This window comes from Lissotriton helveticus, chromosome 7 (assembly GCF_964261635.1).
Source record: "Lissotriton helveticus chromosome 7, aLisHel1.1, whole genome shotgun sequence".
Taxonomy (NCBI): domain Eukaryota; kingdom Metazoa; phylum Chordata; class Amphibia; order Caudata; family Salamandridae; genus Lissotriton; species Lissotriton helveticus.
The window spans coordinates 197,186,676-197,199,146 of NC_136068.1; the positions used below are offsets into that span (position 1 = coordinate 197,186,676).

The 12,471-nt window shown below is 43.5% G+C and overlaps 1 protein-coding gene across 1 annotated transcript in view; it reads left to right on the forward strand.

The window, feature by feature from the left end:
- Positions 1-12,136: 12,136 nt before the first annotated feature.
- Positions 12,137-12,471, forward strand: part of SERINC3 (serine incorporator 3) — a 118,869-nt gene continuing 118,534 nt past the window's right edge. Inside the window, exon 1 of the mRNA XM_078651938.1 lies at positions 12,137-12,292. Coding sequence (XP_078508064.1) covers positions 12,254-12,292 — 39 coding nt within the window. The 5' untranslated portion in view covers positions 12,137-12,253. The remainder of the gene's footprint in view (positions 12,293-12,471) is intronic.

The following is a 12,471-nucleotide window of genomic DNA, read 5'->3' on the forward strand; positions in this document are numbered from 1 at the left end:
CTGATAGACGATCAGTCCAGTGAGTGTGAGTCTGAAGTTGTGTTCTTGGACCTGCCCAACAAACAGACCGGGAAGGGAGTGCAGAAGAGGCATAATCCTTTTAATGCGAAAGAAATTAAATTAGAATCAGCCTCAGGTACTAGGAGTGTCTCTCTGGTAACTCCGGAAGAAATTGAAAACTGGAGTCGTGAATTAGAAAAGCAGATTCCGCAAACGAAACCTTTAGATCTCTACAAACTGAGAGTAGAAATAGAGGAATTAATGGCAGGAAATGTGGGATTAGACAGATTAAATACCTACTCGGAAGAAGAGTTGCTGTTTATGTGTAAAAGCCTTACCAGAAGTACAAGAGTGCTCCATGAAAAGCTGACAGACACTGCAGCTAGTATGGGGATAGATATTTCCAGATCAAAGCCCTTGCAGAAACCATACCGAGCTGAATTCTCAGACAAGGATATAGAGAACTTGAATGTGTCAGGGAAAAAGTTGCAGATTAAAGAGTTGCTTGCGATTTTGCAAAAATGGGGAGACGTAGAACGGTGGAAAACAAGGTGGGCCCGAAAGAAAGATGAGGCTCGATCCAGGCAAGCGACCCCTGAGTTCCCTCTGAGAGAAGTAGACAAGCCCGAAACGTTATGCCCCATGCGGGAAGTACCAGGTGGGAGGTATGTGCACGTTCCGTGGTCCAGGCAGGATATTGTGTCCTTTACTAACGATGTCCCGAAACTGCGCGAGAAGCCAGTTGACTGGTACAGACATGTGGAAAGGTTCGTAAAGGTGCAAAAATGCCTGTGGAAAGACCTGGATGGATTTTTCGATATTGTGGTCCCGGTAGATCTATGGACCGAGTGTAAGATTGCCATAGGCTGGCCTAGTGAGGAGTACCCGAGGGACTCCAACACAGGGGAGCCGTCGATTGAAGTGATGAGAAAATATGAACAAGTAATTCAGCATTTGAAACTAAAAGTGCCAGCAAAGGAAACTGATTGGACCAAGATAGATAGAACCACGCAGGAAAGAGACGAGACAGTGCACTCCTATTATGAAAGGCTGTTGCAGGTGTTTAAAACATACAGTGGTATAGATAACATCGAGATGAAGGATATGACACATTTCATTTACAGGTTTGTAAACGGTTTAAGGCCTGAAATTTGTCAGTGGATAAAAGATAACAAAATTTGTTGGCACTCCAAAAAGATAGACGAGGTCCTGCGGTACGCAAAGTACTGCGAGGACGAGATGGCAGAAAAGAAAAAGGCTCTCAAGGAAAAGGTCATGTGGGCTCAGGTGAAGCTAGCAGAACAGCAGGAAAAACAGTTGAGTAATATGAGCAAAAACACTCAGAACCAAGGTCCCGGGGGTGGGGGAGGAGGCAAGCCCCGGCCCAAAATGAGCAGGGAAGAGGCTATGAAGAAATTTCCCTGTCACCAGTGCGGAGAAATTGGACACTGGCCTAACGAGTGTCCTTATTTGCCTGACGATAACCCCAAAACACCTGATTTAACTCCACAGACGCAGAAAGAAAGACCAAGAAAGACCCAACCACAGGTAAAAACGGTTCAGGTGCCCCGAGCTCCTAAGCAAGTACATAGGGGAAAAGGCACAGAGGGTGATGAAATAGAAGTCTGGGAAAGCAATGAGAATAGAAATGCAGCAACTTCGCAGTATCTGTTAAACGATACCTTCCTTTGTGATGACCAGTACTGACGGGGCCTGAGAGGGGAGGACGAGGAGTGCGTACTTGGCGCCTCCTTGCCGGTAGACCAGTCCGGACCATACATAGAAGGAAAGGTTGACGGAAATGATGTCACCTTTCTGTTGGACACTGGCGCTACCCGTTCTACTGTGAGAACAGTGGACGTTCCAAACCTACCCCTCTCGGGAGAAGCCATCCAAGTAGTGGGTGTATCTAATCAATTGATTAGTACTCCTGTTACCAAGCCCATGGAGATTTCAATCGGAAACTTTAAAGAAATGCATAGATTTGTCGTTTGTGACACCAGTCCAGTGAACTTACTGGGACGTGATTTGCTGTGCAAAATGAACTGTACCATCTTTTGCACACCAAAGGGTGTTGAAATTCAGACCCCAGATGAAGATGGCATTTATAAATTAATGCTAATCAGACCCGACTCAGAAATTAAACGAATGACTATGCAGGATTTGCCCAAAGAACTTCAAGAAGCAGTGAAGCCAGAGGTATGGGACTTTACTGGGAAAGATGTAGGGTTAATGAAAAATGTGGACCCAATACAGATAGCAATAAAGGACAATGCAGTATACCCCAATACTAAACCCTACAGGATGAATGCAGAAGTGAGAGCAGGTGTTACCCTGGAAATACAGAAATTGCTAGAAGGAAACATCATACAGGAGGTAATGAGTAGCCCATGTAACTCCCCGATTATGGGCATCAAGAAGCCTAGTGGCAAGTACAGAGTAGTGCAGGACCTACGAAAAGTCAACAAAATAGTGGTCCCCTGCTGCCCTATTGTCCCGAACCCAGCAGTGATTCTGTATCAGATTCCCTGGGATGCTGAGTGGTTCACTGTGATAGACCTGTGTCATGCATTCTTTTCCATTCCCTTGCATCCAGATAGCAAATTTCTTTTTTCATTTGCCTTCAATGGTCACGTGTATGTCTGGAACAGGGTCCCTCAAGGGTATACAGAGAGCCCCTCTATCTTTAATCAGATCTTGAAAAAATGTTTGGAAACTTTGGTCTTACCTGGGAACTCTGTCCTAGTGCAATACATAGACGACCTCTTGGTGGCGTCTAAAAGTCATAGGGATTGCGTGATTGACACCATTGCCCTACTGAATCACCTGAGTGATAAGGGACATAAAGTGGCCCCTGAAAAATTACAGTTCTGTACAAAGTCGGTGAAATATCTGGGGCACCAGATAGAGAAAGGTGTCCGGAAAGTGACATCCGAAAGAGTGAGAATAATTCAAAAGATGCAGTTACCTCGTACTCAGAAAGAGATCAGAATGTTCCTGGGAGTGATAGGATACTGCAGGCAGTGGATTCTGGGATTTGCAGTCCTGGCTAGGCCCTTGATAAAAATGACCAAGAGAGGAACTCCAGATATTGTAGAATGGGATGATGAAGGCTTAACAGCCTTCACCAAACTGCGAGATTGTCTGTGTACAGCCCCTGCATTAGGAATGCCAGACTATTCCAAGGAATTTGCCCTATTCTGTGACACTCGCGATAATTGCGCGTTGTCAGTCCTGACACAAAATCATGGCACAACGAGAAGGCCTGTAGCATATTTCTCTGCCACCCTGGATCCAGTGGCTGCTGGATTACCAGGATGTCTGAAAGCAGTAGCTGCTACCTGCGCAAGTTTAGAGCAGAGTGAGTCCATTGTCATGGGACATCCTGTAACTGTGTATGTCCCACATGGAGTGGTAATTTTACTGACCAGAACAAAGACTCAGTATCTCACCCCTAGTCGGCTGACTAAATACGAAAGGATTCTTGTGGGTGCTGCAAATGTAAACATTGTTAGGTGCAGTATTCTGAACCCAGCCACTTTACTTCCCGACCCAGTGGATATGGAAGGTGGGGTGGATGATGAGCATGATTGCATTGATTTAACAGAATTCAATACCAAGCCACGTCCAGACATTAAAGAAACACCATTGCCTGAGCATGACAAGGAATTATTTGTGGATGGTTCATGCCTAAGACATGAACAAGGAGGCTTGAGTGCTGCCTATGCGGTAGTCTCCTTAGACAAAATTGAAGAAGCAGGTTATCTATATCAAATAAAGTCTGCACAAGTAGCCGAATTGATCGCGATGATAAAAGCTTGCCAAATTGGGAAAAACCTACGCATAACAGTGTATACTGACAGTCAGTACTGTTATGGGGTTGTGCATGACTTTGGCCAGTTGTGGCTACAGAGGGAGTTCCTGACTTCATCAGGTACCCCTATTCGAAATGGAAAAGTGGTTCAAGACCTTTTAGAGGCAATCCAGTTACCAAAGGAACTGGCATTGGTAAAATGTGTTGCTCATCAGAAGGGCATTGACACTGTATCACTGGGAAATGATTTTGCTGATCGAGTGGCCCAATGGTGCGCCAGAGATCGGTATATCATAAATCCAAAACGAGGGGGGCCAGGAACCAGCTGCCAACATCATGTGATTGAAGAAGTGCCTACATGGGATGAAGTGAAAGAGTGGCAGCAGGCGGCACCTTGGCAAGAAAGAGAGAAGTGGAAGGAAGATGGGTGTCGACCAAGACGTGTGGATGGTGTCATCTTGGGCCCAACTGGTATGCCTGTGTTACCGAGACACTTACTTAGCACATGGCGAGGTTGATACATGAAGGATCACACCTTGGTAGGGACGCCATGATTCTAGTATTCCAACAGACTTGGTACAGTAAAAAGTTCAGGAAAGTAGCAGAATCCCTCTGCCAGAGGTGCCTGTCATGTCAAAAGATGAACCCAGGGAAGAAAACTGTGGTGGAACTGGGGAAAATTGGGAGATCAGGGGGTCCCTTTGTGAGAATACAGGTTGATTTCATCACCATGCCCCGTTGTGAAGGGAAGCGATATGTCCTTGTCATGGTCTGTTTATTTTCAAAGTGGGTGGAAGCTTTCCCTACTCCCCAAAATGACGCAAAAACAGTAGCTAAGTGTTTATTGAAAGAACTGATACCTAGGTTCGGGGTTCCAGTCACTCTTGAATCAGATCAAGGCTCACATTTTCAGAATGAAGTGATCGCCGAACTCTGTAAGGCCTTTGGAATATCACAAAAGCTTCACTGTGCCTACCGCCCAGAGGCTTCTGGAATAGTGGAACAAATAAATGGGACTATCAAAAACAGACTAGCAAAACTGTGTGATGCATCTGGCATGACCTGGGTGAAGGCCCTGCCCCTGGTCCTGATGGGACTCAGAAGTGTTCCTGACCGCAAGACAGGCCTAAGTCCCCATGAAATCATTATGGGAAGAGTGATGAGACAAGCATGGGTGCCAGGAAGCAAACTGTTGAGTATTACTGATGATTTGGTGCTTGAATACTGCAAGAGATTGGGTGACCAAGTGCGTTCTATCTCTCGCCAGATCGGAGAAGACGCCATCCTCAATCCAACGACTCCTCTCCACAAGCTGGTCCCGGGGGACTGGGTAAAAATAAAGAAGCATACTCGGAAGAGCTGCCTGGAGCCAAGGTGGGGAGAGAAACGTCAGGTGATCCTGGTAACTACCACAGCAGTCAAGTGTGCAGGGGTTCCACGGTGGATACACGCCAGCCACACCCAGAAGGTATTACCAGACGAAGAGCCTAAAGACAACGTACAGCCCAGTACCAGTCGAGCTGCAGAATCAGCAGACGTTGGCCCAAGAATAGTTGACAACGAACTACCAAGAGCCCAACCTGCTGAAGGGGTCCAAGAAGCTGAGCCAGAAGTAGCTGAAGACGAGCTGCCGAGCATATGGCCAGAAGAGTGGATTCCATTGATTGATCTCACTGAAGACCCCATTCGAACCAGTGAGAGACTTTGGGAAGGTAGAGAGTGGACTAGAGAGGAAAAGCAAGGCAAAGGCGAAGAACCTCAGGGTCTTGAGATTCACATCAAAACTGAGGAAGGAGAAGGTCAGACAGGGACAGAGCAAGTACTCGATACTGAACAAGTGATTGATACAGAACAAGTGAAGGATACAGAGCAAGTAATTGATACTCCTCCACTGACTCCTGATATCGAGAAGGGACAGACTAGACATAGTGTAATAGTTCGAGCAGAAGAAAATCAAGAGATCGAAGTGCTTGAACAGGATCAGATAGAATTAGGAGAACGTGTTCAGGAAACAGAAACAGAGACATTTGAAAAGCAAACGCAAAACAATCCTGAACAAGGCCAGATTAGTAACCAGGCAGAAGAAATAGATGCGAGCCCTGGAATTAGTCAGATAGAAGAGGAAGAAACTGAAAAGGAATTGCCACAAACTAGCGAAAACAAGAGGGCAAGAGAAGAAAACGAAGTCCAAGTGCCAACTAAAAGACTTAAGAAAAGAAAGCACATTGAGCCTGGATACATAAAGAAATTGAGACTGAGAATAAAAACAGTAGAAGAAAAACGTGCAGAAGAAAGGAGAAGTGCTCGCATAGCAGAACAACCAGAAGACACTTCCAAAAGAAGGAGTGATCGAATAAAAAGACAAAACAAGAAGTACAAGTCACCTGAATGGACACTTGTGTTGGAAGAACTTGAAGATCTTGATATAACTGACGTAAGCGACGGAGAGCCCGTCCCTGAGTACTCTGACGAAGAGGAAGAAGAGCCACCGTGAATTTGCACAAAGTAAGCTACTCGTGTAAAGTAACAAAGAGGGGTTGAGAAACTTCTTCTGAAGCCGAAATGTCTGATTCAAACGTGAATGGTAGATCTAGTTGTAGTCGTTGCAAAACATGCTGCAAGGTATGTGTCTGTAGTATAGTTGTACTGATAGTACTCTGGATAGGACTAACAGTTTTCATTCCCTTTGCTGTGAGCAAAAATACTAATATTGTCCCTACTGAAATTGTAAATACTGACAGTGAGGAGCTGACAACACAGAGTGTAGCAAGACATGAAAGAGCACTTAGACAAACAAAACAAAACTTAGAAGCATCAGATGAGGGAGGACTACATTATCATGGAATAAAGAACAGGACTCATTTAAATGTTTTCGCAAACTTGTTAATACATTATGTAGAGACTATGGAAATCGAAGATTGCTATGTCTGCATGAAGCTACCTACCTCTGTAGCTGAAGGCGTGACATACCATCACTTGCCGCTGACATATGGAATCTCCTGTAGCATTTTAGCTAGTTTATTTTACAAAAGAGGACCGTTACAGTACTATTACTCTAACAATGACGTGATCTTTTCTGAACTTCCTATACGTGGGAACTTGAATCCTGTACATACCAAAAGTGACGTAATAAGATATATGGGAGACTACTTTCTGACTATAGGTAATATCGACATAGCTGACGCACACAGAGATAACTTGACTTGTTCTTTGCGTGAGCAGGAAAAGATGTTCCTGAACATGGCAGAGAAAAGGAGAATTAAAATACAAAAGAAGGCAAATGACGAAAGTCAGAAAAGGCCAAGGTGGGCAGAGAACATGGAAGGCACCTCAAATAGTGGAGCGGGTCCTGCTCTGTTGCTGGATTTTGAAAAGAAAGGCAAGCTATGTCTTCACCGCGAGAAGACTAGCTATTATAATAACATTTTCATTGGTTCCAGTGAATGCGAACATAATTACAAGGTAATTGGAGGTTGGGGTTTCAAAAATGGGTCAGAGCCTGTGTTTCCTGGAATTTATTATATTTGTGGGGACAAGGCTTATTTCAAATTGCCGGATCACTGGTATGGAAGCTGCTATTTTGGCATTGTCTTCCAGAAAATATACCATGTGAATGGAGATGCTGGAAGCAGTGAAAATACTAATGGCTTAGTGCGTAGTAAAAGAGAAAGTATAGGTGAAATAATGGGTAGTATTTTCAGTGCACTGATACCTGGAGTGGGAGTGGTTCTGAACACTCACAGAATTTGCAAATTGTCTACTATAGTGGATGTGTTGTCTACTGACACAGCTCATGGATTTCTGCTGGTCAATACCGAAATGGTTGCGATCAGATCAATGGTTTTGCAGAACAGACTTGCTCTTGATACCTTATTAGCGAAAGAGGGCGGAGTCTGCCGGATGTTGAAGGCGCAACATTGTTGCACTTATATTCCGGACAAAAGTGTACAGCTTAAAAGATACGTGAAAAACATTACTAATTTGACAAAGGAACTCAAACCACTCGAGGTTGATAGTGCCTGGAAGAGACTGGTAGATGGTCTCTCAAATGTAGGTCATTGGTTTGCTAGCTTAGGTAAAAGCTTATTGTTCAAGGTCCTGATGCCAATTGGAATCATAGGTCTTATCCTATTTTTCATATTTGTCTGTTGCAAGTGTCGTAAACACACCGGAAAGCATCAAGTGAATGCAAGAGGAGTGAAACGAAGTGTGGATGAGCTCGAATTGGAAGAAATGAATAATCAGATATACAAAAGGGTGAAGAATTCTCACCCTACCAAAGATGAAAAGGAGAAATTGAATTGTTTGCTGGAAGAGATAGAGATGTATAAGGTGTAATAAGTTGGCATCTGGTTCCATTTAATTTGTGATGATAGTAAATATCATCAAAGAGGGGATTGATGAAGCAAAGCTTCGCATATTTTGCGACTTGCTGAATTCATGAACCTCGTTTATGTGTAACAAGGTAATAATTTGTATGTCTTACTAATGATTATTCTATGTTTAAACAAGGTTTCCCGAAGCTTGCAAATGTGTTTTACTAAACCGACTTATCGGAGTAAATTAAAATGGCCGCTGCTTGTATTTAGTTACTGCGCATGCGTCAGCCACACTCACGTGTCCTGGCGTGTCTGCAGAGTTGGAGGGAAATTTATGCGCATGCGTAATACATAGCTTTGCCAATAACGTGGTACTGCTCGTGCCACTGCTCTTGTATCTGTTTATATGTAGCTAACATTTAGACTGCATAAGTATATTTCTTAGTAATAAGTTGAAAGTACAAACCCTGTGATGTGTTTTCATAATGTTATTTCAATGTATTAATTTGTTCTCGCTTACTTTTCATGTACCGCGGGGAATGGGGGCCCGAACTGGTTGGGAGCCATATTGACGGTCTCGTCTGCGCATGATCATGGAGCACTGAAAGGTGGCAACTTTGGACAGTGGAACTCAGCCAGCTGGCAGCCACAGTCAAGATGCGCCTGGGAAAGCCACCTCTGCGCTACGAGAGCGGAGAATGTTGCTCCTCATATGATACATTGTGTGTTGCGCTACTGTTTGCTGTGCAGTTTCTCATGGGAACCCCAATCTTGCTAGGCGGTACCCAGAGATGTAAATTAGGCATCCAAATAGTGTGTTTTGATTGGTGTGTTACCCAAATCCTACCTTAGGACCAATCCAAATTGAGGGATTCTGACACTTTGCAACATTGGGGGGTGGTACACGGCCCCAAAACAGTATAACTACCCTGGGTTCGCCTAGGGAAATTGTCCGACTTGTCTGGTTTAGCTGACCTGTCACTGACCCATCGCACTCAATAGGTGACTGAAGATACAGAGAGCTGCGGAGCACTCTGTCCGAATTTGACCATAGACTAAGGTTCTACTGAACCTTAAAGTGCTGGCGAAGCACTTTGCTGGGAGTTCGCTGATCCAATCGGGGTCTTGATCGATAGCTGCAGAGAGGGTGGAGCGCAGGAGTTGCTTCCAAACTGCGGGTGCGGTCCTGTCCTGAGCGGTCCTGTCCTGAGGGTTTGCTGTCCTGTCCTGAGGGTCCTATCCCGATTCCTAATCTGAGGGTATCCTGTCCTGTCCTGGGTGTCCATTCTGCACCTGCTGTCCTTTGAGGGGTATCCTTACTTGAGGGTTTCCTGTCTTTAACTGACCCGTGGCCAGGGTTTGGTTTCCACACCAGTCTATGTAAATACTGCTCTAAATTCTTTAAACTTGCACCTTTCTATTTTTCTGTCTTTTGCTTTAATAAAGATACACCTTTGCATATGGTGATTTTTCCATGCTTTTGCCGCAACTATTGAAACATAAAGTCAATTGCATATTTTCATAACTTGTTCCTATGTTCCCCTCCCTGTTAGAAATCATATTTTGCATTGCAGTTGTCATTTTCTGATATGGTCTAGAACGGCCTTACTTAAACTGTCCCAAGAACTTTTGCCCTAAATGCATAGTATTTCCTGTTGCATAACATATTAGCATATTCTATGATTACCCTGACATTATTTCTCTATAGTTATGTCCTTTTCATTATCTTGATTATTGATTGTCTTATTCTTGTAAACCTAATGCTCAATGAAAACGAACTTTAGATAAAGCTTTTAAAACTTCCAGTTGTCCGTGGTCATTATACAACAGTATTGAATGTCATTTGAATTGGTATTTTGCTGCCTTTCCTTTTACAGCTAGCTCCCTGATCCGTTGTGGTCATAGGTACCCGTGTCGGTGGATGGTAAGTCGGGTACACTGAGTAATAATATTAGGGAATACACACAAATTGGTAGCAGCCCGTGAAGTCGCCCTGTCAATGAATAGTGTGAATTGAAAGTATATGGGCCCGAAGCCGGAAACGGCGCAATTATTGGCTGGGTGACCTCGCGCGCTCTATCAGGCCCGAAATGTATTTTCCTTTGAAAGGCTCTTTTTCTTAGTCGAATGTAGACAGTAGAATTTGTGTGCGTGCAAGGTCGAGTTGTTTATATGTATTCTGTTGCAAGTGCAAGGACACAATTAAACAAAAGCACATTGAACAACAGGTGCTCACATTATTGTTAGTACTGCGCGTTGGCAGTAAATGTTAACTGCAAATGGCACGGTTCGCTGTTACTTTTACCATGAATAGCGACGCACTGGCAAAATAGCATCCTTTTGGGAATATTCCCAGCATTACGAGAATCATGCTGGCAAAATGTAAATTTCCCCCAGTCCTTATTAAGCAGTGACTGACTCCACACAGTATTCTTAAGCAGACTTTATGCATATTTTCAGATAATTAAAAAAAAATCATGTAGTATCTAAATGGAGTTCATTGTGCAGCAATCAGCAAATAATTGCAAAATCATCCAACTAGTCAACATGTTAAACAAAAAATGGAGTGAAAATGGCGAATAGGCTTGTCAAGTCTTCAGCATATCATTCTTGAATCACAAGCTATTATTCCATATGGCTAGTGCCTTCGTAATAATCAGAAACCCAATTTCTATTAATCCTCAGATCATCAGGAACAATGTCCTTTTGTCAAGTAATCAAATACTCATCCTGAGATCATCAGGATCAATTACATCTTGTAAAGTCATCAGATACTCATTTACAAGTCATTCTCAGATCATCCGAAACAATTCCATCTTGTGAAGTCATCAGATACTCATTTTCATGTCATCCTCGAATCATCAGGCTCAAGTTTCTAAACTCTGCTGATGGCTTCAAGAGCTTGATGATATCTGATGATGTGAAAACGACTTCTAAGGTAGTTGGATGATCATCCAATGACTCTGAGATGGCCTCTAAAGTAATCCTGTTAGACCTGGGCAAAGGCTGGCAATCTGAGTTTTGTTTTTCTGCGGGCCTGCCCGCCTGGCAACAGTAGGTACCAGAGGAGTGTGTTGTTGGGAGCTGACGCTCTCAGCAGCCTCTTTAATTACGAGGTAGGAGCCAGGGGGGCCAGTCCCAGCTGTACTGCCCAGCAACACAGATGTCCAGGCAGGTCTGTGGTGTTTTTGTGCCTCGTTGGGGCCTCACACATCCATTTGGGCCAGGTCCCATGTTATTTATATGTTTACCTCGTCTTCATTGCTAGATTTTGCTCATGAAGAAGTGACACTCATTGTCGCTGAAATGTCACTCATAATTACACTGAAATTATGAAAATGTCACACATAGCAATTTGAACCATTGGCAGCTCTGTACACCTGCTAGAATCATCACACAAAATAAGCTCAGTATGGCCAAATGCAATCATACTGCACTTAACATTTTAAGACTTTGTTCATAATGAATTCGTACGTATTGGTAAATTGGGACTATCAACCTTTAGCACTTCTGAAGTCCAAGTTTCTTTAGAACTTTTATGTTTTGTGTTTATTTCGCAACAAAGCAGAACTAAATTCCCCAATCCAAAATGGTATCTCCCTGTTAACACCAAGCCGAATGACGTCCTATTATTGTAGTACTTTAACTGAGCTTATTGTGAAAGAATATATATAGCGAATGTTGTTAACTTTTATAGATGACCATCAATAAGACGCAAGCTACAGAGGACTTACGTGTAGCAAATATTTTCGAAAATGTAATCAAAATATTTATGTTTGTACTTTAAAATATAAAACCAAATCTAACATTACATTTCCTTGATTACCACATACATTTAGAAATTAAGATTCATCACACAGTAAAGAACTCGCTTTTCCTTCTTAATTACCGTATGTTTGTCGAGATCTAATATGTAATTTCAAGATGGCGTTCAGATAAACAGGAAAAGGGCGTTCCGTATGACACGTTCCTAGAAAGGGCATTGTCCTTCTTCGGTGTCTACACAGCACGGAAGGGTTTGTCGACATTGGGACGGAGTCAGCTGGGGCTAGTGACAGGCGTCGCCGCAGCTACTCGTACAGAGTAAACAAAGAGCCTTCCCGTCTGATCCGGGGCAGCCATGGGGGCCATACTGGGTATCTGCTCCGTTGCCAGCTGGGTAAGATACGTTCTGCTAAATGAGAGAGAAGTGAGAGTGTGCCAAATGTAGACCTCCTTCCCCAGAAGGGCTACAGGTGTTAACACTACAGGGAAATCATTATATCTTGCGTGGGAACCTTGTTTTCAGTACGATCTCGGACTATGCAATGTACAATTTCTCTGTAAATGTCACAAACC